We start from the raw sequence: 26,722 nt of genomic DNA, 5'->3' as shown, positions 1-26,722 counted from the left end.
GGCTCATTCCCTGCATGTGCCATGCTCTTCCCAAGCCATGCCAGCAAGGGGGGGTTAGAGCAGGGGCAGCCCTATGAGGAAAGCTTTGAGGGGTGTTTCTAGCTCAAATCCAGCCACTGTCCGACATTCAGCCACTTGTGTGAATTCTCTTCTGCTCTGTTGCATGCACATAAAATTTCAGTATAAAATATATAGTTATATAAAAAAAAAATACTCCATGCAATATTAAACCACCTTTCCCAATGGAACATGGTCTTACTGTCTACCCTTCTCACCAGTGTTCATGAAAGTGTCACTTTGATGACAGTCGCACACTAAGCGCAGCACTGCTGTCCCTCACCTGGAGCAGGGGTCGTTGCTGCCGTTCCCTTTTCCTGCACTACTAGGACTAAGAGCTCAACTAAAGCAGAGAGAGTTTAATTAGCAGAATCAATCCTTTCCTGGCGGCGCTTCATGATCTCCTGCAGCTCGGACTCCCCTCTGCTCTTCTGGAATGGAAACAGAACAGGAAGGTTGAATTGAACTTCAGGCTGTAGTTATAGTATTTAAATGCTGGAAGAGTAGAGCTGTTTTCCAAGGGGTGAGTGATACCAGTGAGAGGGGCAGGTTCATTAGTGGAAAGAGGGTGATGTGGCCCCTTTTGCTTACAAAACTTATCAGCATTTATTGGTTGTGTGGTTCTGGGGGGTTTTTAAGTTGTGTTTCATGAGATGTGTGCTCAGTGGGGTGCCTGCCACTGCTGGTACAGGCACCCATTCAGGCAGGAAGTGTCCCAAAAGCTGCTTACCTCCAGCTGGTTTTTCTCCACGGTGATTTTACTGTAGACTCTGTTGCCCTCATCACCACACACCTTCTTCAGCTCCTCCCTGTTGAGGGAGAAGAGCTGGGCTCCAGTGAGGATCCCAAGGTGTTCCACTGTCCTGGAAGGACACAAAGTGAGATGGTGGTTGTGTTACACATGGCCTCCTGCCAAAGGTGAGGAGTCAGAGATCAAAGGGCTTGGAGCAGGTGATGTGCAGCTCCTACACCAGAAGTTTATCACACACGAGGCACTGGGGCTGTGCCAGGGTGGCAGCTGTTGGGTAACCCAAGCTCTTGGCAGGGATGACAGGACATCAAGCTATGAAGAGTGGGTGAAGCCACATGTCACCCTGGCACACCCACTGTGTACCCAGCCCACGGGCATTGCAGTGATTTCACTCCAGCCACAGCATGGTTGGGGAGCAATCCTGGAGCTCCTCTTGGCTCCCTGTGCAGAGCGTGGGTTGTAGCTCCTAACCCTTGACCATGCACAGCTTTCTGGTCCTGTGCCGGTGGCTGAGGAGGGGCTGGCTCTTCCTCTCTAGGACAGCTTAGAATCACAGAGTGGTTTGGGTTGGAAGGGACCTTAAAGCTCATCCAGTTCCACCCCCCCTGCCATGGGCAGGGACACTTCCCACTAGAGCAGCTTCTCCAGGGACAGGCAGTCACCTGGAACTGGCACTTCAGGCCACGTGCTGAGTTACTTCACCAGTTCTTTCTCTCTAAGCTCAACACTCTGAACTGGGTAACGGGGACCAGACAAGGACCAGTGGCAGGATGTTGTGCTGTGCTGGGCTGTGAGCTGTGGGAATAAGCAAGACCGTTCCTTCATTTAGCTGCACGTTAGGTCTTTTGTTGCATTGCAAGGCAAGGTTTACTTGATAGTGTAGAAGGAAGAAAGGGAGTAAGTTTGTGCTCTGAATTGGATATGATAGATTAAATATAGCCTGGATTTAATACGCTTGAAATCTAATTTGCAACAGAGACTCTGTAAGTAAATATAAATGACTTCTAATCCAGCTGAAACATTGCAAGCTGCCTCCCCCACTCCTTTCTACATGAAGGACCAGCATTTCGTAGGGCAGTAAACCGGATCTTACTCTTTGCTGAATGACTTTGCCTCCAGCCAAGCTTTGACTTCTTCAGTGCTGGACTCGAAGGTGAGGGGCACAAAAACCTGCTGCGGCTTTTCCACCTTGAAATTCCGATGAGGAGGCTGGATTTTGTTGTTTGTGATCTTCTTTAGCAGCTCATCGTTCAGCTCATCCATTTGATGAATCAGTTCTGGGGAAACAAGGCACCAGGTAGAGAGTAAGGGAAGGAAATCAAGCGTTCAGTCAGAAATCCTATGAAATCAGTGTGTTTGTGGAGAGACTGTGAGGAAGGACAGAACGTGGCTCAGCATTTTTATTAACTCTCTAGATGCACCAAAGGAAAATGCTTACTTTCGTATTTTAGCTGTAAAGAACAGGCTTAAGTGCTTTGTTAGAGCAATAGGTGGAGCAATGACATTCTGACCTTCGAATTCCCAGCAGGAGCAAATGTGTAAAGGAGCCCACTACAGCTTTGGAGGCTGGCAGGCCTCCACAGGGAGCATCCTGTGGGAATCTGCCCTTTCCTCCCAAACCAAAGCTCTCCACTTCCTTCAGCTTTTGGAACCTCACTTTCTCTTTGGGAGAGACTTAGATTTCTGCAGTTCTTCTCCCGAGTGATGGAGAGGAGGAACCACCAAATAACAGCCGAGTGCTCATTGTTCACACAGTGATCACTGAGCCTAAAAAGCTGCTGAAGGCTTTCTTGCAGGGCAACTGTCAGAGATTTTGGCCTCATTGCTTCAGCTACATCCATCATGGTGATTGGAGAGTCTTGGAACAAGCACTGCTGCTCCTGGGAGACATGAAATCCCTGGTTCTGCTGTTAACCAGCATCAATATCACTGTGTAATTTCTAGAGGAAGGTGTATTCTCTGTCCAGGTACACACAAACATACTCTGAGCTGTCTTTAGTGAGCACGTAACTAAGTGGAGATTGCTCTGGTGTGCAAGAGGAGAGCTCGCATCTGCAGAGGCATTTGCTTTTAGCCAAAAGAACTCTACCACCAACCAACCTGCCTAGAGAGTTCTTGGTCAAAAGCACTTGCTGGGTGTTGTATTTAGCAGCATAATAGGAAGATGCTTTGATAAGAACACATTCATTTTGGTTTTGTGACTGGTGTCTGTCCTGGGTGCTGGGAAAGACCCATATTTTCACCTGTTTTCATAGAATCCCGGAGTGGTTTGGGTTGGAAGGGAGCTTAAAGCTCCTCCAGCTCCAACCCCTGCCATGGGCAGGGACCCCTTCCACTGGAGCAGCTTGCTCCAAGCCCCTGTGTCCAACCTGGCCTTGAACACTGCCAGGGATGGGGCAGCCACAGCTTCTCTGGGCACCCTGTGCCAGCGCCTCAGCCCCCTCCCAGGGAAGAGCTTCTGCCTAAGAGCTCAGCTCAGTCTCCCCTCGGGCAGGTTCAAGCCATTCCCCTTGGCCTGTCCCTCCAGGCCCTTGGCCAAAGCCCCTCTCCAGGTTTCTTGTAGATTTTATACGTATATAAATTGTATCTTTTGTATATATAATTGTATATTTTATATATATACAGATTTATATTGGGGCTGACCTTGTTTCTCCTGTTGCTAACTTCTCCTGTTCTTCACCTCATTCAAAAGACATAAACCCACCACACCAACCAGCACAAGTTTGCTCAAGGGTGAAAACCTGATCTGATGGTGTCTTTGCTCCTGCTGGTGCTGTGAAGTGGTGATAAGGGAGAGGGTCCCATTCCCTGCTGCCCGGTGTTGCTGTTGTGGTTTTGCTTTAGTTTGTCATCTTCCTCTTTGTGAGTTACTTTGTTCCCTTCAGGCTATTGAAATACGGAAACTGCCCTGCAAACTTAGCAGCAGGAGGGGGAAGAGCCCCATGAGACAGCAGAGGTCAATGAGGCCCCACAGCCTGGTTCTGGGAACAAGGTTCCCATTTTTCCTGCCCCTTGGTAGCCATATATTTTCTTCCTGTTGCCCTTCGCTGTTGCCTGATGTGGAAGGCCAACTCTGTGAGTACCTACAATTTGGATGCTGGGTTTGAGCCCTGCTCCTTCTACTTTTCAGTCTTCTGCTACTTGTAATAAGGAATTCACTGATTCCATTCCTCAGAGCTCCAGCTTTTGCTGGACAGCTAAATAGAAGCAGCAGGAAGCATGAGCTGGGAGTGAGCAGCACGCTCAGGCAGTGTCACTTTTTCCATGGAACTCCTAAAGACTGTGGAGAATAACTCGGTGTTATTAATAGGCACGTGTCTGTGATGCTCGTGTTGTGGGGCTTTCCATCATCCCAGAATGGCTTTGACTTAGAGGAGTCCACAGCAGCTGAACAAGGAATGAATCCTGATTGTGGCCTTGTGGAAACAGCTTGCTATGGGTGTAGGGAGTGATGTGAATGTGGGACGTGGCAGAGCTGCTGCCAGGGGTTCAGAGGGACCACATGAAGGAACAGGCCAGGCGGGTGCTACGTGTGACAGGAGCAAAGGAATCCAGAGAAAGGGATGACCTGGATGATCTTAAGGTCCTTTCCAACCCTATTCTATGATTCTATGTGTGTGTTTGTTCAGCCACACTGGTAGGAAAGTCAACTCTCCCTAGCAGGAGGAAGGCCAAGCTGGAAGGAGAGTTAAGGTGCTTGTCCCAGGCTGCCTGAGGGCCTGTGAGGCCTCAGGGCTGCTCTGTTGGCTGTTGTACAACCTGGAATCTCCTCCAAAACCACTGCTGGCCTAATGCTTATCACTAAAAGCTGCAGGCACTCCTTGTGCAGAGCCTTTTGAGAGGGAACACACTTGGGTAGGTCTGGTTACACATTCACAGTGACCAAAAATAGTGACCAGACTATGGTAAAAGCAAAGAAAGAAAGAAAACCACTGGGACTGAGAGTGAGCAAAACCAAAAGCATGTGCTCACAGAGACTTTTCAACTAAGCCCCAAAATGCAAAGCCACAGTGCCACGTTCTCTGGCTGCCTGAGGCTGCTGTGTGACATGTGGAAGGTGCCTGATGCTGGGAGCGTGGGGAGGGACACACAGAATCCCAGACTGGTTTATCTTGATGCTCATCCCATTCCAACCCCTGCCACGGGCAGGGACCCCTTCCACTGGAGCAGCTTGCTCCAAGCCCCTGTGTCCAACCTGGCCTTGAACACTGCCAGGGATGGGGCAGCCACAGCTTCTCTGGGCACCCTGTGCCAGCGCCTCAGCACCCTCACAGGGAAGAGCTTCTGCCTTAGATCCACCCTAACCCCCCCGTTTCAGCCTGAAGCTGTTACATACGTTCTTTGGCGTCCTGGGGAGAGTTACGGGATAACATTTCACTTCCCCATTTATCCCCAGCGTAGCTGGCAGGCAGCTTGTGAGTTGGGCTGGATGGTCCATATCCTCTGGGGCTCAGGTCTCCTTTGTACCTCTGGTTGGACTGGGTGATAACAAGGGGGAAAAAAAGGATGTGTAAGCTCTTTTATGGCCATTTTTCATTTTCTTGAACTTTTTGCATCCCACCCACAACAACAAATAGAGGGATAAATCACTGTGCTCTCCTTGTGCTGCTCAGCTGAGGCTGCTGGGACTCAGGTGGAGCTGCATGAAAGAAGTTCATTTCTGGGGTCTCACAGAACCCAAAGGCTGTGAGAAGGCATCTGCACCCCCAGGAAACGTGTCACACTTGTCACGCTATTCTCTGCTGGCTTACTGTGCTGTAGATGGCTATGCTCACACGTGCAACTCGGCCCTTCGGCCTTTTTGCTGTGCAGAAATCGCTGCTCACAGGGCTTCCTTGGGGATGGAGAGCATGGGAAGCAAAGGATTTTCATATGAAACCAAGCAGAAAGCCCATGTGAAGCTAAAGCATCACTGCTCTGGTGACTGATGTGAAGAGACACCACTGCCAAGTGCCTGGAGCAGTCTGGAAAGAGTTTCTTGACACTTTGGTTGAACTAACAGAGCTTTTACCCACAGGCCTGCTGCTGCACCTTATGCTTTGGCCAAGCTGGGAAATACCAAAGAGGGGAAGCAATTCCATGTTTCCTTAGGGCATTTTGAGCTCTCCAGCTCATTTTTGCAATGCAAGGTGCTTGAGAGCAATATTCACTTAATACTCATACAGATGGTATTTCCATCTGCCTCCACTCCAGTAACTTGTTCCTGCTGCTGAACTGAGCTGGATGAGGGAATTGTCTGTCTTTAATTCAACTCCCAATAAAATTTTCAGCATTTTCATGGCAAAATTAGCCTTTATGGCTGTTTATGGTCTTTCATCATGTTCACAGCCCAGCCCCGAGAGCAGCAGGCTTCTTACAGCAGGGGAGGGGGTAAACCATAGACTGAGAAGGACATGGGTTTGGGAGGAAGGCACTGGCCAAAGGTGGAACTCTCAGAAGCCCCTGTATCCAGCAGCTGTTTGATGACACTTCAGTGTGAGACATCTCCTGTTGGGGTGCAAGCCATGGTGCTAGGTTGGGGTGGTTGTCCCTTTCCTTCAGGGTCATCCTTTATAGCAGGCTGCTTCTGTAGCACAGGGCTCAGCCCTCCCCTGTCCCATGACCCTGCCTGCCAGTGCTTAACATCTGGGAGCAGGAGGAAAGCATGAGGCTGCTGCATGGGTGGGAAGGAAAGCCCTGATTTTGGGGAGGCAATGGTGGCAAAATGTGAGAGCTTTATCACAGGAGACTCAGGAATCTCCAGCATTCTGGTTCATCTGCGTGTGAGGGTTCATCCCAACCTGTGCACAGCATCCTAAGAACTCCAGGGAGGTCTAATTACAAGGTTATCTCAGAGGCTGGTTGTGGTGTGCAGCTGGGTACCAGTTAAACACCACCTGAGCACAGACCTGTTCAAGCTCGTCCAGTTTCACCACATCCAGGATGTTGTAAGGGACGTATCCAGCCTGCCCGCTCCGGTTGAGCAGCTTCCACCACTGCTTGTTGTCCTCCAACACCTGGGAGAGGGGGAAGAGTAAACTGGTTAGTGAGGACATCACATTCCTGCGTACAGAAAAGGCACAAAGTGGGAATAAAGGACACTAACGTGAAGCTGGCAGAGTAACATCACTGAGGCCAGGAGCTGGCAAATGGGTATTGCACTCGTGTAGTTCAGGATTGAAGCCTTTCCTGAAAAGCATCAGAACTTACCCTGATGATGAACAGGAGAGCATCGCTGGGGTGGGGGGAAAGGGACTGGGGGGCTCAAGAACTCATTGTTCATAGAATCCCAGCCTGGTTTGGGTTGGAAGCTCACCCAGTTCCAACTCCAACACCTGCCACTGGAGCAGCTTGCTCCAAGCCCCTGTGTCCAACCTGGCCTTGAGCACTGCCAGGGATGGGGCAGCCACAGCTTCTCTGGGCACCCTGTGCCAGCGCCTCAGCACCCTCCCAGGGAAGAGCTTCTACCTAAGAGCTCAGCTCAGTCTCCCCTCGGGCAGGTTCAAGCCATTCCCCTTGGCCTGGCCCTCCAGGCCCTTGTCCCAAGCCCCTCTCCCGGTTCCCTGCAGCCCCTTTAGGCACTGGAGCTGCTCTCAGGTCTCCCCTTCAGGAGCCTTCTCTTGTCCAGGCTGCCCCAGCCCAGCTCTCTCAGCCTGGCTCCAGGATGATTTTTAATGTATTTTATCAAGTAACCTTCTCAGAACGGACGAGCTTTGCTGGCAGTTCCTCATTCTATCCATTTTTTGAACAGAGGTTTGAATAGAAGTCTTTGTCTCAAGTCAGAGATGGTACAGTTGGTGTGTAGACCAAGTCACCCCCTACATTCTCCAGCTGCCAGCAGCGTTGGGATAAGAGAAAGGTTATGAAAAAGGATGTTTTCATAGAAAAGAATTCCTGGGGGAGGGCAGAGTGGTAATAATGAACCAGAAGGTGGGTGAGGATCATACTACAGTGACTTGTTTTCCTTCCTCCTGTGACTGACGTGTTTCACAGCTTAGCAATGACCCAGTGCTCAGCCAGCCTGCTCCAGCTCAGAGGTAAAGCTTAGACCTGGCCAAACTTCACGTTACTGCTCAGAAACACCAAGGAAACACGAGCTGGGACCTGCCAGGATCTCGAGGTGTGTCCCTGTTCCCGGCAAGGGGATGAGGGCACAGTTCTCCTCAGCCCATTGGCATACCTCCAGGATTTCATCCTTCAGCACTGAGAGTTCGTTGGCATTTCGTGCGGTGAAATCGTAGCGGATTTTGGCATATCTCTTTGGTGGAGCCATTCCCTGTGCCTCAAAATTCCTGCAGGAGGGAAAACATGGAGGTTGAATGCACAGCCACCTGATCCCTGCAGCAGTGGTGCACTGGTGGAGTGATGATTGTGCAGGGCAGGTAGTGTCAGCTGTGCTTGTGTTAGAAGGGGGCAATGCCCCTTTCTCCTCTATCCTGAGGATGATTTTCCTCCCTTGTTTTAGTGAAACATCCCATGTTTGGGAACAAACACACAAGAAGCTGTAGGGCTGTTGGTTAGTGGCCTTATTAAAGGGAACTATGAGGCTGCTGCTTTCAGGGTGGAAGAAAAGCCTTCTCCTGTCTGCTGCTGCCTCCCAAGGACTGGGGAGACTGGGAAAACACAAACAACATGTTCTGATTGCACCTCCTGAGCGCAGTCAAGTGGGAAACTCTCCCATCCTAAGTGGAAACAACTGCTCCGTATGCCAGAGAGGGGAGAAACAAGACCCAGTGCTGGGGGAAGTAGTGTTGGGAATAAATACAGGCAGAACTGACTGGAAATCTGTGGTTTTCATCAGGCACCACTGAGCTACTGACACAGAATCTGCAGCTTCCGAGGAAAAGTGAGTTTGAATGTTTCCATTCTAAGATTCATTCTGGGGTGGGGAAGAGGAATGTGTCTGAATATGCTGCTTGGGAATTCCTGACACAAGCATATGTGGCTTTCAACACTGACCTGGCTTTTCATGTGGGGAGAGACAAAATAAATATGGGGGACTGGAAAAACTGGTGGAAAAGTGGAATGAAAGGTTCCCTTTGAGCCAAACTGAACTGGTTTCTTTTATCCCCATGGGCTTTGCCTGGTTTAGGAAAAATTGCAGATCTCACCTTTTCCTTCTTCAGCTTTATAATCCCAGAAAGGTTTGCAGTGTGGAAAATCTCCCTTGCCTTGTGTAAGGAGCAGGGAGGAGCTATTTTAATGCCCCTTCTATGGAGCTTTCTGCTTTTGGCTTGCAGTCTGCATAGTCACCACCTGCTGCAGGAGGCCCCTGGGTGCTGTGCTCCCCGTGGATTCTCCTCTGGTTTGTGTTATGTGTAACTCAATGGAGGCAGTGCTGTGGGGTTTAACCTGGTGGTTTTCTGGGGTCAGTGATTTTAAATCCATGAGCTGTGGAAACTCTGGACTGTTTCTGAGGGACCCATAAAACCTGACTGTGAAAAGCAAGCCCATCATGCTTCCAGTTCATTTTACTGTCTTCATTAGGTGGCTTTTGGTGGTGTAAATAAGGTTGAAAACATTGCTGTAGTTTGATTTGGAACAGCTCTTGGTCTGGTTACAGCCGTGTGCAATACATAAGGTGTGAGTCTGCAGTGGAGGAGCAGCTTTTCAGGCAGGCTGAATCCATCAGTCAGGAATGGGAGTGGGGGCCTTACCCTGAAGGTGGGGAGGGGGAAACTGGAATTCCATCTGCTGTAGGATTCCAGGGGTGAGTTATGAGGACTTTGAAGCTACTGTGTACTTTGCAGGCACCTGGATTTTTGCACAAGTTACCTTTGCTGATGGTTGTAATGTTGCTTGGGGCTTTCATGACACTGCAGCTAAAATCCCTGGTGTAAACAGGTATTATGTACTGATGCATGGCTATTATTGGTAATACAGGGGCTCTGGGTTGGCAAACTACCTCAGTTCACTCTGAAAGAAGCATGAGTAGAGCAGGAAATGTGTCTCTCCCAGCTGTGATTGTGGCAAACATCTGGACACACCTGGCTGAGGTTTGCTCTGGGCTGAAGGAGGAGTCAAAGCACGTTCTCAACTGTAGCATCTGCTTCAGTGCCTTTCACTTTGATGGTTTCTTCCTTAAATGCTATCCATAAGGAGCTCTTGGTGTGTCAGTCTGGAAAGCAGGTAGAAAGCTACACCACCTACCCCAGGAGAGATCCTCATCTACTCCTCCACAAGCCCACAATGTAGTTAGACTGGGTGGTGTCTCAGGGAGATGGTCACCTTGGTAAGTCGTATTTGGGACTCAAACTACTATTTATAGTGCTGAGACTAACACTAAAGACAGGCTTAAATCATAAAGCCACAGAGCCGTTTGGGTTGGAAGGGACCTTAAAGCTCCTCCAGCTCCAACCCCTACCACAGGCAGGGACCCCTTCCACTGGAGCAGCTTGCTCCAAGCCCCTGTGTCCAACCTGCCCTTGAGCACTGCCAGGGATGGGGCAGCCACAGCTTCTCTGGGCACCCTGTGCCAGCGCCTCAGCACCCTCCCAGGGAAGAGCTTCTGCCTAAGAGCTCATCTCAGCCTCCCCTCTGGCAGGTGATGTTCTCATGTAAACTAAGTTCTCTTTATTTTCCATAACCTCCCTGAGAAACATGGAATTGGAGAGGAGAATTTCTTATCATTCTTTCCCTACTCAATGCTGTGTCCTTACTGTTTTATGATCCCACCAGGACTTTTGATGGGGTGAATGAGAAGAAGTTATTTTGCTGAGATAGTTGAATTTAAGGTATTTTGCTGCCAGTTTGTAGTAGTTGAGCTTATAAATCTTTTGGATTAGACATAAACCCACGAAAACCAGTCTGGCTTGAAGGTTTTCTCCTAGTTTAGGGCTGGCTATAGGAAAGCTCATGGCTGAGGGCTTTGCTGGGTCTGCCCTGCCAGTCTTTGAGGAGCTGAAGCTGATAACTTCATGTCAAATCACTGTGCAGTGGAGTATGGTAAAGGATTCAGTTTGGGAAGAGTTGGTTGAAACTCGGATCTTGTGAAATCTCAAGGGCTTGAGCTCATGTAAATAAGTGAAACCCTTAAAGCTCTGAACCAAAAGCTTTGGTTTTATGCAGATTTTATACCACTGAGTAACTGGTAATGGAAAACTGGCAGTAGGGCAGAGTATTTGCTTAGATTATAAAGGAAGAGTGTTTTCACTGGGAAAAGGCTTGAGGCAAAGGGGTGGCCTGGTTGGTTCTGGGTTGGGAACTGAACTTCCCAAGACTCCTGAAGAAAGCAGAAGGGGTTTTACCCATTTTCTGGCTTTATCCCATTAAAAAGAGTTGTCTGAAACCAGCATCCTGCCAGTCTCCTGATGGAGAGGTGGGCGAGACTGGAAACACTCATGCTTCATTCAGCTTCCCTTTGGCTGTGTCTCAAAGCAAAAGAAGGAGCTGCTGCCTCCAGAGAACCAAAGTGGTGCTTCCTCAGCTGAAATGTTTTCCATGCAGGTCAGGCTGCACTTCTGAACGTTGGAAAGCTCTCATGTGCCTTAGTACAGATTCTTCCTATGAGCAGGTTCCTTCTCTGCAAGCTGTTGTGGCTTTGGGATGGTTGGATGAATGGATGCTAACTCCTCTTAAGGCATGGAGAACAGAAGGACAGTGTCTTTAGCACATGATCCTTAATATCACTTTGGACTGATGCTATGAAACAAGACCTACTGATTGACTGAGGTCTATCTTCACCTCTTGTGCTGGAAATCACATGTAATTCATTTCCCACCAGTAGGCCTACTGCTGATTAACTGGGTCACACACAACCTTTGAGTTCCCTGATCTGGTTATCAAGCCTGCATTAATAATGGCAGGGTTTTACCCACCACAGCCAAAGCATCCTGGTGCTGGGATAGGTTGTGGCGTGTGTTTATGAGGTTGCAGGTGGGAGCTGGGTGGTGCTGGTACAGTACCTGTTTACATGCTGAGTTACATTCTGCTTGAAGGCATCCACAGCCTGGCTCTGCTCAGTGCTCTGGCCACGCTTGAGAGAGGAGTTCCGGTAAGGATATCCATTGGCTGATGAGAGCTGGGAAGGCAAAAATGGAGCCAGTGTTACCAGAGAGGGGAAAGATGTATCAGAGAAAAGGAGAGCAATAGATGAATCGTGGCCTGCAAGCTTGTGGTCATGATGAGGTGAACACCAAAGAAATGTTCTTCAGGCAAACTTGTATGTGTGGGGCTCAGTTAACATAGAATCCTAGAATGGGTTGAGTTGGAAAGGACCTTCAAGCTCACCCAGTTCCAACCCCTGCCACTGGAGCAGCTTGCTCCAAGCCCCTGTGTCCAACCTGGCCTTGAACACTGCCAGGGATGGGGCAGCCACAGCTTCTCTGGGCACCCTGTGCCAGCGCCTCAGCACCCTCCCAGGGAAGAGCTTCTGCCTAAGAGCTCAGCTCAGTCTCCCCTTGGGCCATTCCCCTTGGCCTGTCCCTACAGGCCCTGGTCCAAAGCCCCTCTCTGGATATAGTGTAGGTCCTCTTTAGGTATTGGGCGATACTATGGTGTAGTATCTTATTTTCTGTCATCAGGAGGAGAAGCTGATCATTGCTGCCCTTTTCTGGCCTTATTTCTTTCTTATTTAACTGGAGTAACCAGATCCCAGCTATAGAATCATAGAATAGGGTTGGAAAGGACCTTAAGCTCATCCAGTTCCAACCCCCCTGCCATGGGCACGGACACCTCCCACTAAACCATGGCACCCAAGGCCCTGGCCTTGAAAACCACCAGGGATGGGGCATTCACAGCTTCCCTGGGCAGCCCATTCCAGTGCCTCACCTATTTGTCATTCCCTCCCTCTCGCTCTGACAAAGGGGGAGGCAGAGAGAAGGGAAGACGACCATGGGGCATGAGACCAACCTCCTCTTGCAAGTGTCCGATGTCTATTTCCCAGGGAGCTCCACGGAAGATATCCACGGGTGGTTCCCAGCCGTTGCGGAATTTGGGGATGTAGGTGGGAATGTTCGCTTCCCGCGGCCATTCGGCTCTAGGACACGAAGCAGGGAATAGCTGGTGAGATCCATGTCTCCAAAAGCACCTCAGGGAGGAGCACTGGCGGCATCGGGGCATCCCCGACCCCTTGGCATGGCTGTAACGTCAAGCACTACCCCTGCCTTTCTCCTGGGGACCCTGGTGGGGCAGCAGCTCTGTCCTCACCTGGATCTGGTCCATGTCTCCCCCAGGGAGTCCCAGAGGTTTATCTCCTTTGGTGTGAGGTGTCCTCGGAGGAAATCTGTGGCGTCTTTGGAAAGAAGTGGGCTGACGACAGACCTGGCGAGGTCGGGGCCCCCACAGCTGCTGACGATCTGGATCACACAAACAGGAGAGGTTTGGTAGGAAACGTTCAATATAGCAAAGCAGGACACACACACACAGGAACAGGAATCTCAGACACAAGAATGAGTGGCTCTGATGCTTTGAAGTCTCTGTGTCTGCCCGCTCCAAAGGACCAGGCTAATTCACACTAGACTTCTCCTCTTTGCCTTCATCTGTAAGGGGGAGGTTTCACAACACAGATGGGCTAAGTTACTGGTTTGCTGTCACCTGAAAGAGACACTGCATTCCCTCAGCGTCCCCTTGTTGTCCTCACACTGCACTGAGTGCTTGACTTTAAGCAAATAGTAGATAGTTCCTATGTTCCCCAAGGTATAAAATGAAAGCCAGAGGACAAGTCTTCATGCTGAGGGGTGGCCTGAGTCCTTGGCAGCAGCTGATCCCTAGATCAGCTCAGTTGTCTTGGGAATCAGAGAATCAACCAGGTTGGAAAAGCCCTTTAAGCTCATCGGGTCCAACCGTTCCCAGCACTGCCAAGGAAGCCACTAACCCACGGCATTGAGGCCTCGTCTCCACGGTGTGTGAGCACTTGCAGGGCCAGTGACTCCAGCACTGCTCTGGGCAGCCTGTTCCAATGCCTGAGCACCCTCTGGGGCAGGAATTGTCCATACAAAGCAAGTCCCCAGTGAAACCAATGAATGAGGTTTACCAGTTCCAGTGGCCCAAATAGGAAGTGCACCAGCTCTGAGGCGCTGGGGTTCTGGATGTGCTTCCTCAGCTTGGCCTGGAAAGGGGAAGGAAACCCAGATTAACTCCAACCTGCTTTTGCCTTCTCTTTTCTGTCACGTGGAGGGATTGCTGCTGTTTGCTATAGTCAATAACAGCCTGAGAAGTAAAGGAACTTCAAACAGTGCACCTGAAAGCAGGGCAGAAGAGTGAGTGAGGAGTGGGAATCATCCTGTTTTAGTTGTAAGAGTGCTAAAGCTTGGAAGGGGTGAGGTACCTACTGTGTTAAAATCAGTCCTTTTGGAGCTATTTTATAGAACCCCAGTCCTGGTTTGGCTTGAAAGGAGCTTAAAGCTCATCCAGTCCCAACTCCCTACCATGGGCAGGGACCCCTTCCACTAGAGCAGCTTGCTCCAAGCCCCTGTGTCCAGCCTGGCCTTGAACACTCACAGCTTCCCAAATGCTTTGAGGCAGGGCTGTGTCTGTGAAGGGATCCAGGCCTGCTCAGTCCCATCCTGGACGTTATGTTTCTAGTTTCAGTTTCACAACTTGGCCTCAGAACCCTGCACAAGGTGTGTTCTGGATTCTGAAGGGTCTGGAATTCACACCTTTGTCCCTTCATAGCGTTTTTAGTTCAATTTTCACTCTAAATGCTTGTTACCTGATCTATGGGGGAAAGCCCTGTCACTGCATGGGATGAAAACACCTTCTGTGTCTTACCAAGAGGTTAAAAGCCAGTTTGGTTTTCTGGAAGCAGTCGATGAACTCTGCCTCACTTGGGGGTCTTGCTCGAAGAGTCAGCACACCCTCTGCATGAGAAGGGAGACAGGACACTGTCATTAGAGCATCCCTGTTCAGGAAGGATTCACCTTGCTGGCATGCAGAAGACATGGCAGTAATGGGTGCTGAGACAAGAACTCCTGTAAGTCAAGGGTTCAGGGAAAGTGAGAAGTATTTCTGTGTGCTGGAGGCTTCCCCAGTCTCTGTGTGCTCTGTGAGACCTTAAAGCTCCTCCAGTTCCAGCCCCCTGCCATGGGCAGGGACCCCTTCCACTAGAGCAGCTTGCTCCAAGCCGCTGTGTCCAACCTGGCCTTGAACACTGCCAGGCTGTTCATCCATGCCCCTGTGCTCACTGTTTCTCCCAGCTGCTGCATGTACCTGCTGGCCCTTTCTTCTTGTTCTTCTTCCCTTTCTTCCTCTGGTTGAGCTGCCTGAATGCCTCTGCAGCCTTCTGAAGCCTGGCGACAAACACCTCAATGTCATCCAGAGTGCAGTTCAGGATTTGCTGTGAGGACACAAATGCAACAAAGCAAAGTGAATCCCTGAGTGTGCTGCCCTGCTCCTGCCTCACTTCCCGCAGGAATGCGCGGGAGCAGGGAATCCAGGCATGGAATTAAGCTGAATTCATCACTTCCCAAACACAAAGCTGTGCCTCGTGCTGTGCTTATCAATGTGACAAGTGACCCCTGCTAATGGATGGCTGGAAAACAACCCCAAGACCAGGCTGTGGGCTGGGGAGGAGCAGAGCTGAAATCAGCAGAGCTGCCTCGGGTCAAAGGGAACTGTAACCGAGCCAGTGATGGAGCTTTGCCTTTGGTCACCTTATCTTCATGCACAGTAGATGGCAGTTTGGCAATGACTATGCATTAAGTATCTGTTCGTGGAAGAGCCCTTTGCTTCCCTCCTCTCTTCTCCCTGCTGACCACTTGCCCTTCTTGTTACCCACCGTTTCCTTCTCAATCTTCTGTGCTAGGATGGCTCGGGACTCCTCGTGGTCGTGGCCGCCGGAGCCTCGTCGCTCATAGTCTGCAGAGAAGGCAGGGAGAGAAAATGGATTTACTCCGAGTTTGAAAATGGGCTCCATTAAATACAGGGGCAGCCTCTTGTGACACGAATGTGTCAGCTCAGTATAACAGGGTTTGAAAGGGCCGGGGCAGGAGGTGTTGGGACAGTGGGATATGGAGTGGGAGACGTGGGGAGGCAGTTCTGGCAAAGGACCACATAAAACTGTATGTCATCTTTCAGATGAGGTGAACAGTTTTGACAAGTGGTGTAGGGGAAGCAATAAGGTGTGTTTCAAAGGAGAAGCAATAACAGAATCCGAATGGTTTGGGTTGGAAAGGACCTTAAAGCTCATCCAGTTCCAATCCCTGCCCTGGCCAGGGATACCTTCCCCTAGAGCAGCTTGCTCCAAGCTCTGTCCAACCTGGCCTTGAACACTGCCAGGGATGGGGCAGCTCTATGTTATGTTCATTATACAAAACTGGCCCTGCAATAGGCTGTTTGGGAGGCCTGAGCATGTGCTTGGCTTCAGATCCTGTCCTAATGAGTGATTCCTTTCCTTAGCTGGTGTCTGGAGTTTTATATGGTATCCTGGTTATGTGTGCTCCTTAGACCTAGAAACTGATCCTAAGAGAAGGTGGTGCAGTGGGCAGTGATGAGAGGTTACAGTTTGCTCACCATTTAATCAGTCTAAACTTTTATCAAAGACTTCTTTCTTGGAAGGGAAATAGAGGTTTTATCAAGCCAGCTCCAAGAGGCTGAAGTCAGGATGCTTTTGGAATAAGATTTAGATCAGCACATGCTGGAGATGAGTCCAGATCTGCAGTTCCACACTGAGATTCATACACACTGCTTTATTTGAGAGTGAAATCTTGGCTCCTGCCAAGTCAGCAGAGGCAGGAATTTGCCTTTCTGATTAGGCCTTTTTAAGATCACTGGTGCCTGGTCCAAACTTGATGGCTCAGTTTTCCAAGGGGCTTTCAGCTATTTTGGGAATTTCAGTATCCCAAGTACCGTTGTTACAGGGAATTTAAAGGAGCTTTGATTTATTGAGCTGTGGTCGAGCAGAAGATGCCTCCTGTGAGCCTAGTGAGTACCAGTGTTTGCTGATTTTTTTAGGCATTTATAAAGCACAGCAGAGAAGCAACATGTTGTGCCTCTGGTATGTGTCTGTTGTAACACAGTGAAACCCCACCGGGCTTCCCTGTGCTCCAGCAGGACAGGGTGACCACAGGCCATTTCGGGAGGGTTGGGAATCCCACCACTTGCCGAGTGCTCCCAGTACCTGGATCGTGCTGGGAAGGGGGTGCCACCCGGTTCCTGTTCATCGCTGAGCCTCGCACGTCGTGCTGGATCGGGATAGGAGCCGGCCCTTGTGGTGGTGGGAGGATGGATTGCCTCTGCCTGATCTTCTCCTGGTTTGCTCTGCAAAGGGAACACAGAACCACCCTGTCAGTGCTCCTCCTGGCTCTGAGGCTTCTGAAAATGGGCTTGTTTAATCCCAGTTGTATCACAGAACCCCAGCCTGGTTTGTGATGGGACCCTAAAGCTCCTCCAGCTCCAACCCCTGCCACGGGCAGGGACCCCTTCCACTGGAGCAGCTTGCTCCAAGCCCCTGTGTCCAACCTGGCCTTGAGCACTGCCAGGGATGGGGCAGCCACAGCTTCTCTGGGCACCCTGTGCCAGCGCCTCAGCACCCTCCCAGGGAAGAGCTTCTGCCTAAGAAGAATAGGAAGGAACTTCCTTGAGTTCTTGTCAAAGTCAGGAAAACTTGGAAACCGCTTGATCTGCCAGGTTGAAATATCCCACAGTACTCACTTGAGTGTCTGTGGCCGTATCTTCTTCCCATGCTTGTGGTCTGCCAGGGCACTTTCAATGTCCTCGTGCACCATCTCCGCCTCAAAGACAAAACAGGGATGGTTTAGGGGCTTTGCTTTGGAAGGGTTTGAAGGCTTTAAGTGGGTGCAGGAGGAAGAGCACAGTTTGTTCTCTGTTTCACCCCAGCAGTGGGGGCTCTGCTCACCTCCACCTCGTCGCAGTTGAAGAAGTGGATGTCAGGTTTGTGCTGCTCGGAATCCTGGCACACCAGGAGGAGGATGGAGGAGTAACGCATCTGGTTCAGCACCGTCTGGCAGTGCTGGACCGTGGGCAGGGGAAAGTCCTCCAGCTCCTCCTGCAAGAGGAAGAGGAAGGGGTCAGGCAATGGGGAGGCACTGAACTGATGGGGAATGGTCCCATGTGTGAGCTCCTAGGGTTCCTGTTTGAGGAGGGAGACCTGGCAGAGCTTGTGCTTCTCCACTGTGGCTTGTTGGGCTCTTCAGAGATACATGTGAAGGAGTGCAGAGGGCCAGTGGCTTGGGACTGTGCAATAGGAGAGAGGTGGATGGCAGAGGTGAGCTCTTGTTCTCCAAGTTCTCCATATGGGGCCCAGTCTGAGACTTCGAGAACTTTAGTTTTGCTGCTCACCATCATCTTACTGCTGCGCTCTGCCTGCACCAGTACAGTCATCATGCATCCCAGCAGTGCACTGGGAGGAGAGATGCTTTGTGTGAGGGGTGCACCCTCCCACTGTGTCCTTGGATGACCTTGAGCTTAGATTCTTTAGTTTCTCATTGCTCAAATCAGGGCATCCATCATCTGGATGCTCTTTCCCTTTGGATTAGGTGTCCTACGCAGGTGTATGTGTATTGCCTGTCAAAACAGGGCACTGCTCTTGGGCAGGTAATCCTGTGTGTTGTTTTAATACAAGTAGTATTTTGTCCTTCCCTCTCTGCTTATGCCTTATGAGGGTCCCTCTGGACCTGCCAGTGCATCACTCCCACAGAAAGCCTGACGGTGTCTTGCATGTGGACTCTCTGCACTCTGGAGCTGTGAGTAAACCACCTCACACCTGCCTGCCCTTTGAATTGGAGCCAGCCCCTGTTCACTCAGGAGCGGATTCCAGTAGGGATTCACCCTCATTTGGGCTCCTTGCAAATGTCCCTCCCAGGCAGGATGGGGAGGGAATGGGCTGTACCCCACATGTTGTTCTGTGAGGAGCTCTGGTACCTGTGACTCGCAGTCCAGGAGCCGGATGGACTTGTCATTCACTTGCAGCAGCATCTCCTGTGTCCAGATCTTCTCTTTGGAGTTGAGCAGGATGAGTTTCCGGATGGCATCATCCACCGTCACGATGGACTCGCTCTTGTCCATGATGAAGGTGGCCAAGTGCTGGAGTCGGGGGGGGGGGGGGAAGGAGGGAAAAACACGTCAAAACACTTGGTAGTGTGTGTGAATCAACGTGAAACCATCTCTAAAGGCTTGAACTCCTCTTTGTCTGCTCCCTGGCGCACAGGGAGGAGAGAGTTGCAGCAGAATGTGTATGTTTTGGTGGTTAGCACCTGGCCACAGTGGTGAAAGATCTGGGTGTTGTAACGCAGCACCATGAGTTTCACCACCCATATTTATCTCCCTGTATGTCCCTTCAGCACCTCTGGCCCCCATCCAGCAGTGCGGGGTGCCTTATACACAGGAATTAGTTCCTGGCTTGTCTCACGCTGACTTGGAAGCTTCAATATGGGAGTTAAGCTCCACTTGCCAAGCTAAAAGCAGCTGCATTCCACGTGAGGGGAATGCTGGGCAGGGAGGCAGCTGCAGAAGGAAGCGTGTGGCATCCCAGTGGTGCGTGAAGGCCACCCCAGAAATCCAGGCTGTTTATTTCCCTCCCCTCTGATGAGCAGCCAGCGCAGGGCATGCTGCTCTCTGTGCATGGGGGGAAGGCCCATCTGCCAGCAGAGGGAACCTGAGGCAAGGGAAGCTGGAAGTCTCTCTGACTCTGCAGTGGTCCCTGTGTGACACAGGGCACAGCCGGGCCATGGTGACAGCAGGGGAAGGGAAGATAATCGGTTGCAGTTGGCTCCAGACAAGGTGGATGCAGAGGGAAAGGCTCAGGTTTCAAGCCCTGGTAACCATGACAGGCAGAAAGGGCTCCTTAAACGTGATGGTTCATGTGATGGTGGGAATTGGGTGGATAGGAACGGTGGTAACCAATTCCCAAGGACTGGAAAGAGCAGAGATAGAGGATAAACACTGCAGAGCGTTAAAACCCAATCCTGTGTTCATAAAGCAAAGGTACTGGGTGAGGCACTGGCCAAATAACACTCCTGGCAGGTGTGTGAGCTGAAGGCTGAGATTAGCCATGCAATCAGGCCTGAGAAACATGCTCAGGTGTGTTAGTGTGATGGTAAAACAGTGCATGGGAAGGTATTCACAAAGTCAACACTATCTGTGCAGAGGCGACAAACCCTCTGCTTTCTGAGCAGTGCAGGGAATTGGTTTATACCTGGTGACAGCCATTCTTATCTCGTCTATTATCTTAAAGGCAGGTTTACAGGCTACATAAATTCCTTTGGGGTTTACTGTTAGGCTTTATGCAGGCGAAAGCTACTTGAGTAACTCGGAGTATTTCCTCTTTTCCATTTCCTTCAAATACTGGTGGAATGAGAATCTTTGACTTATCCCCTTAACCTCCCTTTTCATCCACATGGATCTTCAGCTATAGTGGCTCTTGTCAGAAGGGGCAATGATTGCATCCACTATTCAACTTACAGAGGACTTCAAAGGGTGTAAAATGCCTCTTGTAAAACTTTTCTCCCTATCTCGTTGCTGCCACTGAAATCCTGTTTGCCTCAGTCAAAGTTCAGGGTAAGGACTCAAAGTGGGTGGCATGTGGCATGATTCATGAAGAATTCATGTACGTGTCAGTTAAAGTACCTGCTCTGCTTCCACGAGGGCCTGTGGGGATGGCGGCAGGGCCAGGGCCTCTCTCCAAGTGAGTGTTTCTTCATGTCTGTATTTCATTGTAAGCAACTGAACTGGCTCCTTCATGTCTAACCATGGACTTAAGCTCTCTGCTGGACTGGGGTCTTCAAACCAGAGAAGAGAGGGCTACTAAATATAGAATCATAGAATGGTTTATGATGGAAGGGACCTTAAAGCTCATCCAGTCCCAGCCTCCTGCCACAGGCAGGGACCCCTTCCACTGGAGCAGCTTGCTCCAAGCCCCTGTGTCCAACCTGGCCTTGAACACTGCCAGGGATGGGGCAGGTTAAAGCCATTCCCCTTGGCCTGTCCCTCCAGTGTCTGATGAAGAGCCCTCTCTAGCATCCTTGTAACCCCCTTCAGATACTGGAAGCTGCTCTGAGCTCTCCACACAGCTTCTCTTTCCCAGGCTGAACAGCCCCAATGTTCTCAGCCTGTCTCCATATGGGAGATGCTCCAGCCCCTGAGCATCCTTGTGGTCTCCTCTGGCCTTGCTCCAACAGTTCCATGTCCCTCTTATGTTGAGGACACCAGATCTGCACCCAGTGCTGCAAATGGGATCTCACGAGAGCAGAGCAGAGGGGCAGGATCACCTGCTGCTCATGCTCCTATATGATCCTATGTTTTTCTTTCTCCCCTTGCCCAGTTTGCAGTGGGAATGGTCCAGCTGGCTTCAGATGGGCACCTCCATCCCATGGTGGTCAGCACTGGCGTATTCCATTACAGGAATTGCCAGGCCTGGGACATTCAGGCTGGCTCCTTGTCTTTGACTGGTTGCCTGTGACACTGGGAGCTGCATTTGGCTGAGTTCCCGTTGTGGTTGAATGGTTTTGGGTTACTTGAGAGGACACAGTAGCTGGGGGGGAGCTGAAAGGTGATAGTCCATGGGGGCTCTGTTGTATGGGCAAGTGAGGGAGCCCTGCGTTTAACCTGTCTGTGCTGATCACGGGGGGTTTGAAGCACAGGGTGATGAGGGATGGCAGCTCCCACTGCTCATCAGATGAAGAGAGGGAGGGGAAGGAGGACAAGAGCAGCTCCATTTCCCGTTTCCTTGTGCAGAATTCCCTCGTCCTTTTAACGCCTTTTTTCCTCCATTCTCATCCCTCAGTTACCACACACTTCCATTTGCTGCATCTTGATTATTCAGACAGGGAAGCTGTGATAAATGATGGGTTCATGGGCCATTTTCACATTGAAAGCACAAAAGAGGTCCATGTGTAATGAAATGAACTTCACATGTTGTACTCATCATTCCTGCCCTCCCTTCCCATCAGTGGTTCCCCATCTGCAGGCTGCAGTGACAGTGTCTGGCTGAACGACTGAGCAGCAATGGCTCTACAGCAGGTTCCTCAGGCACTGACTTCCCATGCTCATGCCACACCTCATAGCAAGAGGCTGGAGTTGCTGATCTGTGTCCACAAACCTTGGTCCTAGATGGAGCCCAGCAAGGGAAAGGGGTCAAACCAGTGAGTTCCTAGCTTCGGTTCAGGTCACCCACTGGATGTGCAGCAGCAGTGAGTGGTCCCTGTTTCTCTCCCCATCCCCAAAGCAGTGTCTGATGTGAGACCCCAGGGAGGGGCAGTTATATGGCCTGGGGTGACCTGTGTCATGGGAGAAGCCACCAAAGCTTCAACCCAGCTTTGTTCCAGGGTTTGGGGGTGATTCAGAGCTGTGCCATGGCTCTTTGTAGCCTTGGGAGGATCTGGACTGTAGCAGAGACTCTTTGCTTGGACTTCCAAATACTGCCATTCTGTACTGGAACTCTGGAGAGCAGCAGGGAAATGAGATGCAGGAGAGCTGGTGTTGATTTTAGAGCAGGCAATATATGAGAGGAGAGAAAGGAGAGGATCCCATCCAGCCTGAACCCTCTGATTCATAGGAAGGAGTGGGGTCAGTCTTAGGAATTGTCTCAAGGCTTGTGCTGCTCTCATAGTCCTTTATGAGAGGAGTCTGTTGTGCAGAAATTCCTGTGGGTGCTCTTTCCTTTCCTACCCTTTTGTGCTCAAAAGAATCATACGAGAAGCCTGGATGACCCCAGCTTCAGTGTATGTGGAGAGGACTTGCGTGGCCTCAGCCCCAGGTCCAGGCTGGCAGGACCATGCTGGTAATTCCCTCAAGGAAGGAAAGCTACCACAGATGGCCAAGTCTGAAAGTGTGTCCTACAGGCCAGGAGCTGGAAACTGTGTGTGAACCCAGCTTGGGGGGAAGCCTGGGAGATAAGTGTTCCTCTAGGACCAGGAACAGTGGAAAAGAAACATGAGGTTTCAAGCAGCTTCGCTGTTTGCCTTTCAGGGTGTGAATCACAGAATGGTTTGGGTTGCAAAGGGACCTTAAAGAGCGACTCTTCCTCATTCTAAGAAGCCTCCCAACTCCTCTTTGGCCTAATGAAGGTGTAGGACCAATGAAACAGTTTGTGTTACCAGCACCTATCACTGCCACTGGCCTCGCAGCCCATAGGGGTTCGTTGCATACTCACCTGTACGTGGTACTGTGATGTCTCGTGCATGATGATGTTGGAGTTGGAGTATTTTTTTCTTTGTTCTGCAACAAGAAGAAGAAAAGAAGGCTTCAGTGGGGTGCTACAGTTATTCCCATCATCTCTGAGCTTCCAGCTTCAGTGGGGGTATTGGGAATAGTAAGGGACAGTCATGATTTTAACTTTTGTAACAGGGATTGACATGTCGGTGTGTAGGGGACAGAGAATCCCAGCATCATTGGGGTTAGAAGGGACCTCTGGAGATCATCACAGGGGAGATTTAGGTTGGAGATAAGGCTGAAGTTCTTCCCCGTGAAGGTGCTGAGGCGCTGGCACAGGGTGCCCAGAGAAGCTGTGGCTGCCCCATCCCTGGCAGTGTTCAAGGCCAGGTTGGACACAGGGGCTTGGAGCAAGCTGCTCCAGTGGAAGGGGTCCCTGCCCGTGGCAGGGGTTGGAGCTGGAGGAGCTTTCAGGTCCCTTCCAGCCCAAACCAGGCTGGGATTCTGTGCTTTTGTGATCTGCAGCCTGGATCTTTAATCCTTCCTGCGTTTAACTCAAACCTGAGCACTGGGAAGGGAGATTCCAGTGTTCCAGCATCCTGCTGTCCTTCATCCCAAACCACTCCGTGATGCTATGATTCTATACAGCCCTTGAATCGTTCTCCAACAGGAACCTTCTACACTGCTGTGATGTTTTAGTTTGCTTTCTGGTGTTTCCTGGCGAGGCACAGTACTTGGAGATAGGGATCAAGGGCAGCCGGAGCCTGAGTTCCTTGTACAATGTTTGTATGAGGCAAGAGATGTTCCTTCACTTCCTGCATTTCTTACTGGAAGGTGGCAGTAAGGAGCAACTGGGAGGCAACTGCTTGGAATTTTGTGAGGTCATTGAAGAGAATCCTGTAAGAATTTCCTCTGCCACCTCCTTCATTGGTGCTTGGCCAGGGATTCCTCCTAAATACTTGGCTGGAATAGCAGAGGAGTAACCATCCCAGCCCAGAGTGATCTCAAACATCTTCCTCACCACCTCTGATCCCTGCTCGGCTTACCTAATGCAGTGGCAGTTCTATACATCTGCACCCTTCTTAAAGCCTGACTTACAACACCCTCTCCTCTGTGGCCACACTCACAACCAAGGGGCTTTCAGAACACAGCCGATGTGTTCTGTATTAATGTATTAATCTTCCTTTAGTTGTAGTTTACTTCAAAGCTCTGTAACGCCTTCTGGGGGCCAGGGGCTTCTCTCTGGCACCCAGAAGTATCCTATAGGAATTCATTTGCTTTCTTTCCAAACTTATTAAGGAAAGGATCTTTGGGTGAAGGGGTGCAGGACCCACAAGGCCCAGGTGAGTGAAGATACGTCTCTTCTGAAGCACAGGCAGTGCAATGAAGTGAGGATCAAGGAGAGCCCTGCGAGAGGCTGCAGGTGGGAAGGAGTCTGGATAAGGAGCAGGGTCTGCTGGAGCAGTGACCACTGGACAGGCCACAGGCAGCCAGGGCTCTGGTCACCCCTTGGATGAGGACATCAGCCTACTGAAGGTGCTGGGGCCACCATGGGTTGTTTGACATCTCCTTTTGCTGCCCTCTGGAAGGTGGTTTGCTTCCTTTTAGTGTGTCCAGCAGGACAAAGCCCTGCCTCTGCAAGGAATTCCTTCCTAGTTTGCCTCTGTGCAAATCCTTTCCCTTCTGGGGAAGGGATGGAGCTCGGGTGGCAGTTCTGCCTTTACCACTGCTGGTGTCTTGCTTTTCCCTCCCCTGTCCCCTGTGTAAAGTCGAAGTGACTATTTCCTATCTGCTGCTGCTCCTGTTGTACCACTGAAGTTACTACACCATTTGTTCCCCCCCCCTCCATGAAGTGGCTTCAGTGCCCACTATGGCCAGACATGGTCTCCCTCAGTGCTGCCTTTGCCCCTGGCTGTGATGAGGCACAAATTGCTCTGCAGACAGAGAATCCACCCAGCCCCATCCCTGAGGATTGAGCAACGTGGGCTCCCTTAGGAGCCTGCAGGTTCTCCTGCACCCTGGCCACCAAAGAAGGAAGAGTGGGTGACAGGAGCAGGGACAAAGGGGGAGTGGAAGGGAATGGGGCTTTTGTGTTGCTTGTCTCTTATCAGGCTCTTTGCAAGTGTATCTTATCGTGGCTGCTGTGGGAGGGACTGGGGGGGACTCCCAGGTCAGGGAGAGGAGCTGGAATGCGCTCAGGGAAAGGGAAGGGGGAGTGGTGCCCTTACCTGCCTTGGGCTCTGCATGGGGAGAGGCCCAGCAGAGGGGAACAGAGGGGAAGAGGGCACCCACAGAAGGGAAAGCTTCATTGCAACACGAGCAGTGACTGGGGCTGCCCAGGGCAGGGCTGCAGGCACCGGCCCTGCAAGTGTTCACACACCGTGGAGACGAGGCCTCAGTGCCATGGGGCAGTGGTGGCCTTGGCAGTGCTGGGCTGGATGAGCTTAAAGGGCTTTTCCAACGCAGCTGATCGTGTGAAGCACTGCTGCCCTGATGGCCTTTTCCTTCTCTTCTGGCTGTATCCCAGCAAAACCCAGTCTCTGACCACTTCACCCCAACACAGCACAATCCCTGGTTGCTCCCAAGCCGTGGGGTTGCTTTCTGCTGTCCTTTACACCTCCAAAGCTACCAGGAACCACCGAGACTCCTGCAAGCAGACGCCACCTCCAGCAGCTGCCCCAGCACCAGTTCAGACCATGCATCCTGTCCATCCCTTTCCCCTCCCACACACACGGCTGCATGGAGACAGCGGAGGGGTCAGTGCACTGCAGGGATAGGACAGAAATGAAGGTCAGGGTCAGGAAGGATGGAGGTTCCTGAAGCTGGTCATAGTGATGAAGAAGAAGCCCAAGTGTTGGCTGGTGGGGGTAATTTGCCACCTTGGATGCATGTCCTCTTGTAAGCCTTGCAAGCAGCAGAGTGCTGGCAAGGAGGAAATTCTGTGATGAGCAGAAAACAAACCCCAAAGCAACCAGTCTGGAGCTTTAGCTTAGTCCTGAGGATGTTCTTGTATTCACTTCTCGCCTGAATAGCTCCTACTTAAACCTCCTGCCAGCAGATCCTGGGCAAAGGAAGGAGAAGCTGGATCTGCTGCTTCCCCAGACACTTAACACAGGCACGTGCCTCCTCAGCACTGCTTGCCAGGATACCTGCGAGTGATTCCTGTACACTCCTTCCTCACAAGTGTGTGTGCTCCTGCATGGAACATGCAGCTTCCTGCCCAGGTTTCTCCTGCCTAGAACGTGAGGGGATTTCCTATGAGCCCAGCCAGGCCCTGGAATGCTCCTGGTTCACGCTGAGCTCAGACCCCGTGGTGCTGTGGGGGTTCTTTGGCTGTCCCAGAAGCAGAGGCTGGTGGGGAGGCTGCTTAGAGACTGGTTATGGCTGCCCAAGCTCAGCCCTCTCAGGTACGTTGCAGTGTGGGTCTTTCTCATGTTCTCTTGTTAAGTTTACTGGGTGCTCTTGCTCCTGTGACCTGCCCTGGTTTGGGGCTGCAAAGTGCTGCTGGAGTTGGGCCTGGGGCTTGGGACACGTGCAGGTTTGCAGCCTGCTTTGCCTTTGGGTTCCACCTTGGTAGCATGAACATTCCCTCTGGATTCCCTTTGCATCTCTGTCATGCTTTTATTCCTTCTTGGCTTCCAGGGAGGCAGGATGAGTGGCGTCCAGCTCAGCCCTATGGACATTGCCAGCAGGTGTCTCTCCAGAACAAGCTTTCCATGGGATTTAGCTTGGGAGTTGCACCATTCCCTTTGGCCAGCAGAGAAGAGCTTTTTAATTTAAGCTCCTCTTGGTGCTGCTCCACAGTCCCAGGGCTGAGCAATGGTACTAAACCCCTCTATGGCCACAGGAGCACACTGAACACACAAAGACAACCAGCATGAAAACAGA

General features: G+C 51.0%; 1 protein-coding gene across 1 annotated transcript in view; it reads right to left on the bottom strand.

The window, feature by feature from the left end:
• Positions 1-209: 209 nt before the first annotated feature.
• The window catches only part of EPS8L2 (EPS8 like 2), a 59,539-nt gene continuing 33,026 nt past the window's right edge, over positions 210-26,722 (bottom strand). The window contains exons 4-21 of the mRNA XM_057430610.1: positions 22,836-22,900; positions 18,608-18,769; positions 17,583-17,732; positions 17,378-17,457; positions 16,845-16,984; positions 15,504-15,583; positions 14,936-15,062; positions 14,498-14,586; positions 13,761-13,835; positions 12,935-13,083; positions 12,638-12,764; positions 11,692-11,807; positions 7,968-8,079; positions 6,697-6,804; positions 5,145-5,286; positions 1,902-2,085; positions 788-920; positions 210-488 (exon numbers count right to left, since the gene is read on the bottom strand). Of these exons, the coding sequence (XP_057286593.1) occupies positions 417-488; positions 788-920; positions 1,902-2,085; positions 5,145-5,286; positions 6,697-6,804; positions 7,968-8,079; positions 11,692-11,807; positions 12,638-12,764; positions 12,935-13,083; positions 13,761-13,835; positions 14,498-14,586; positions 14,936-15,062; positions 15,504-15,583; positions 16,845-16,984; positions 17,378-17,457; positions 17,583-17,732; positions 18,608-18,769; positions 22,836-22,900 (2,111 nt within the window). The 3' untranslated portion in view covers positions 210-416. The remainder of the gene's footprint in view (positions 489-787; positions 921-1,901; positions 2,086-5,144; positions 5,287-6,696; positions 6,805-7,967; positions 8,080-11,691; positions 11,808-12,637; positions 12,765-12,934; positions 13,084-13,760; positions 13,836-14,497; positions 14,587-14,935; positions 15,063-15,503; positions 15,584-16,844; positions 16,985-17,377; positions 17,458-17,582; positions 17,733-18,607; positions 18,770-22,835; positions 22,901-26,722) is intronic.

This window comes from Pezoporus wallicus, unplaced genomic scaffold (genome assembly GCF_028554395.1).
Source record: "Pezoporus wallicus isolate ANWC-B61680 ecotype Strahan unplaced genomic scaffold, APGP_CSIRO_Pwel_v1 contig_8824, whole genome shotgun sequence".
Taxonomy (NCBI): Eukaryota; Metazoa; Chordata; class Aves; order Psittaciformes; family Psittacidae; genus Pezoporus; species Pezoporus wallicus.
The sequence above is the reverse complement of the archived record's forward strand: the minus strand, read 5'-3'. Positions and strand labels throughout refer to the sequence as shown.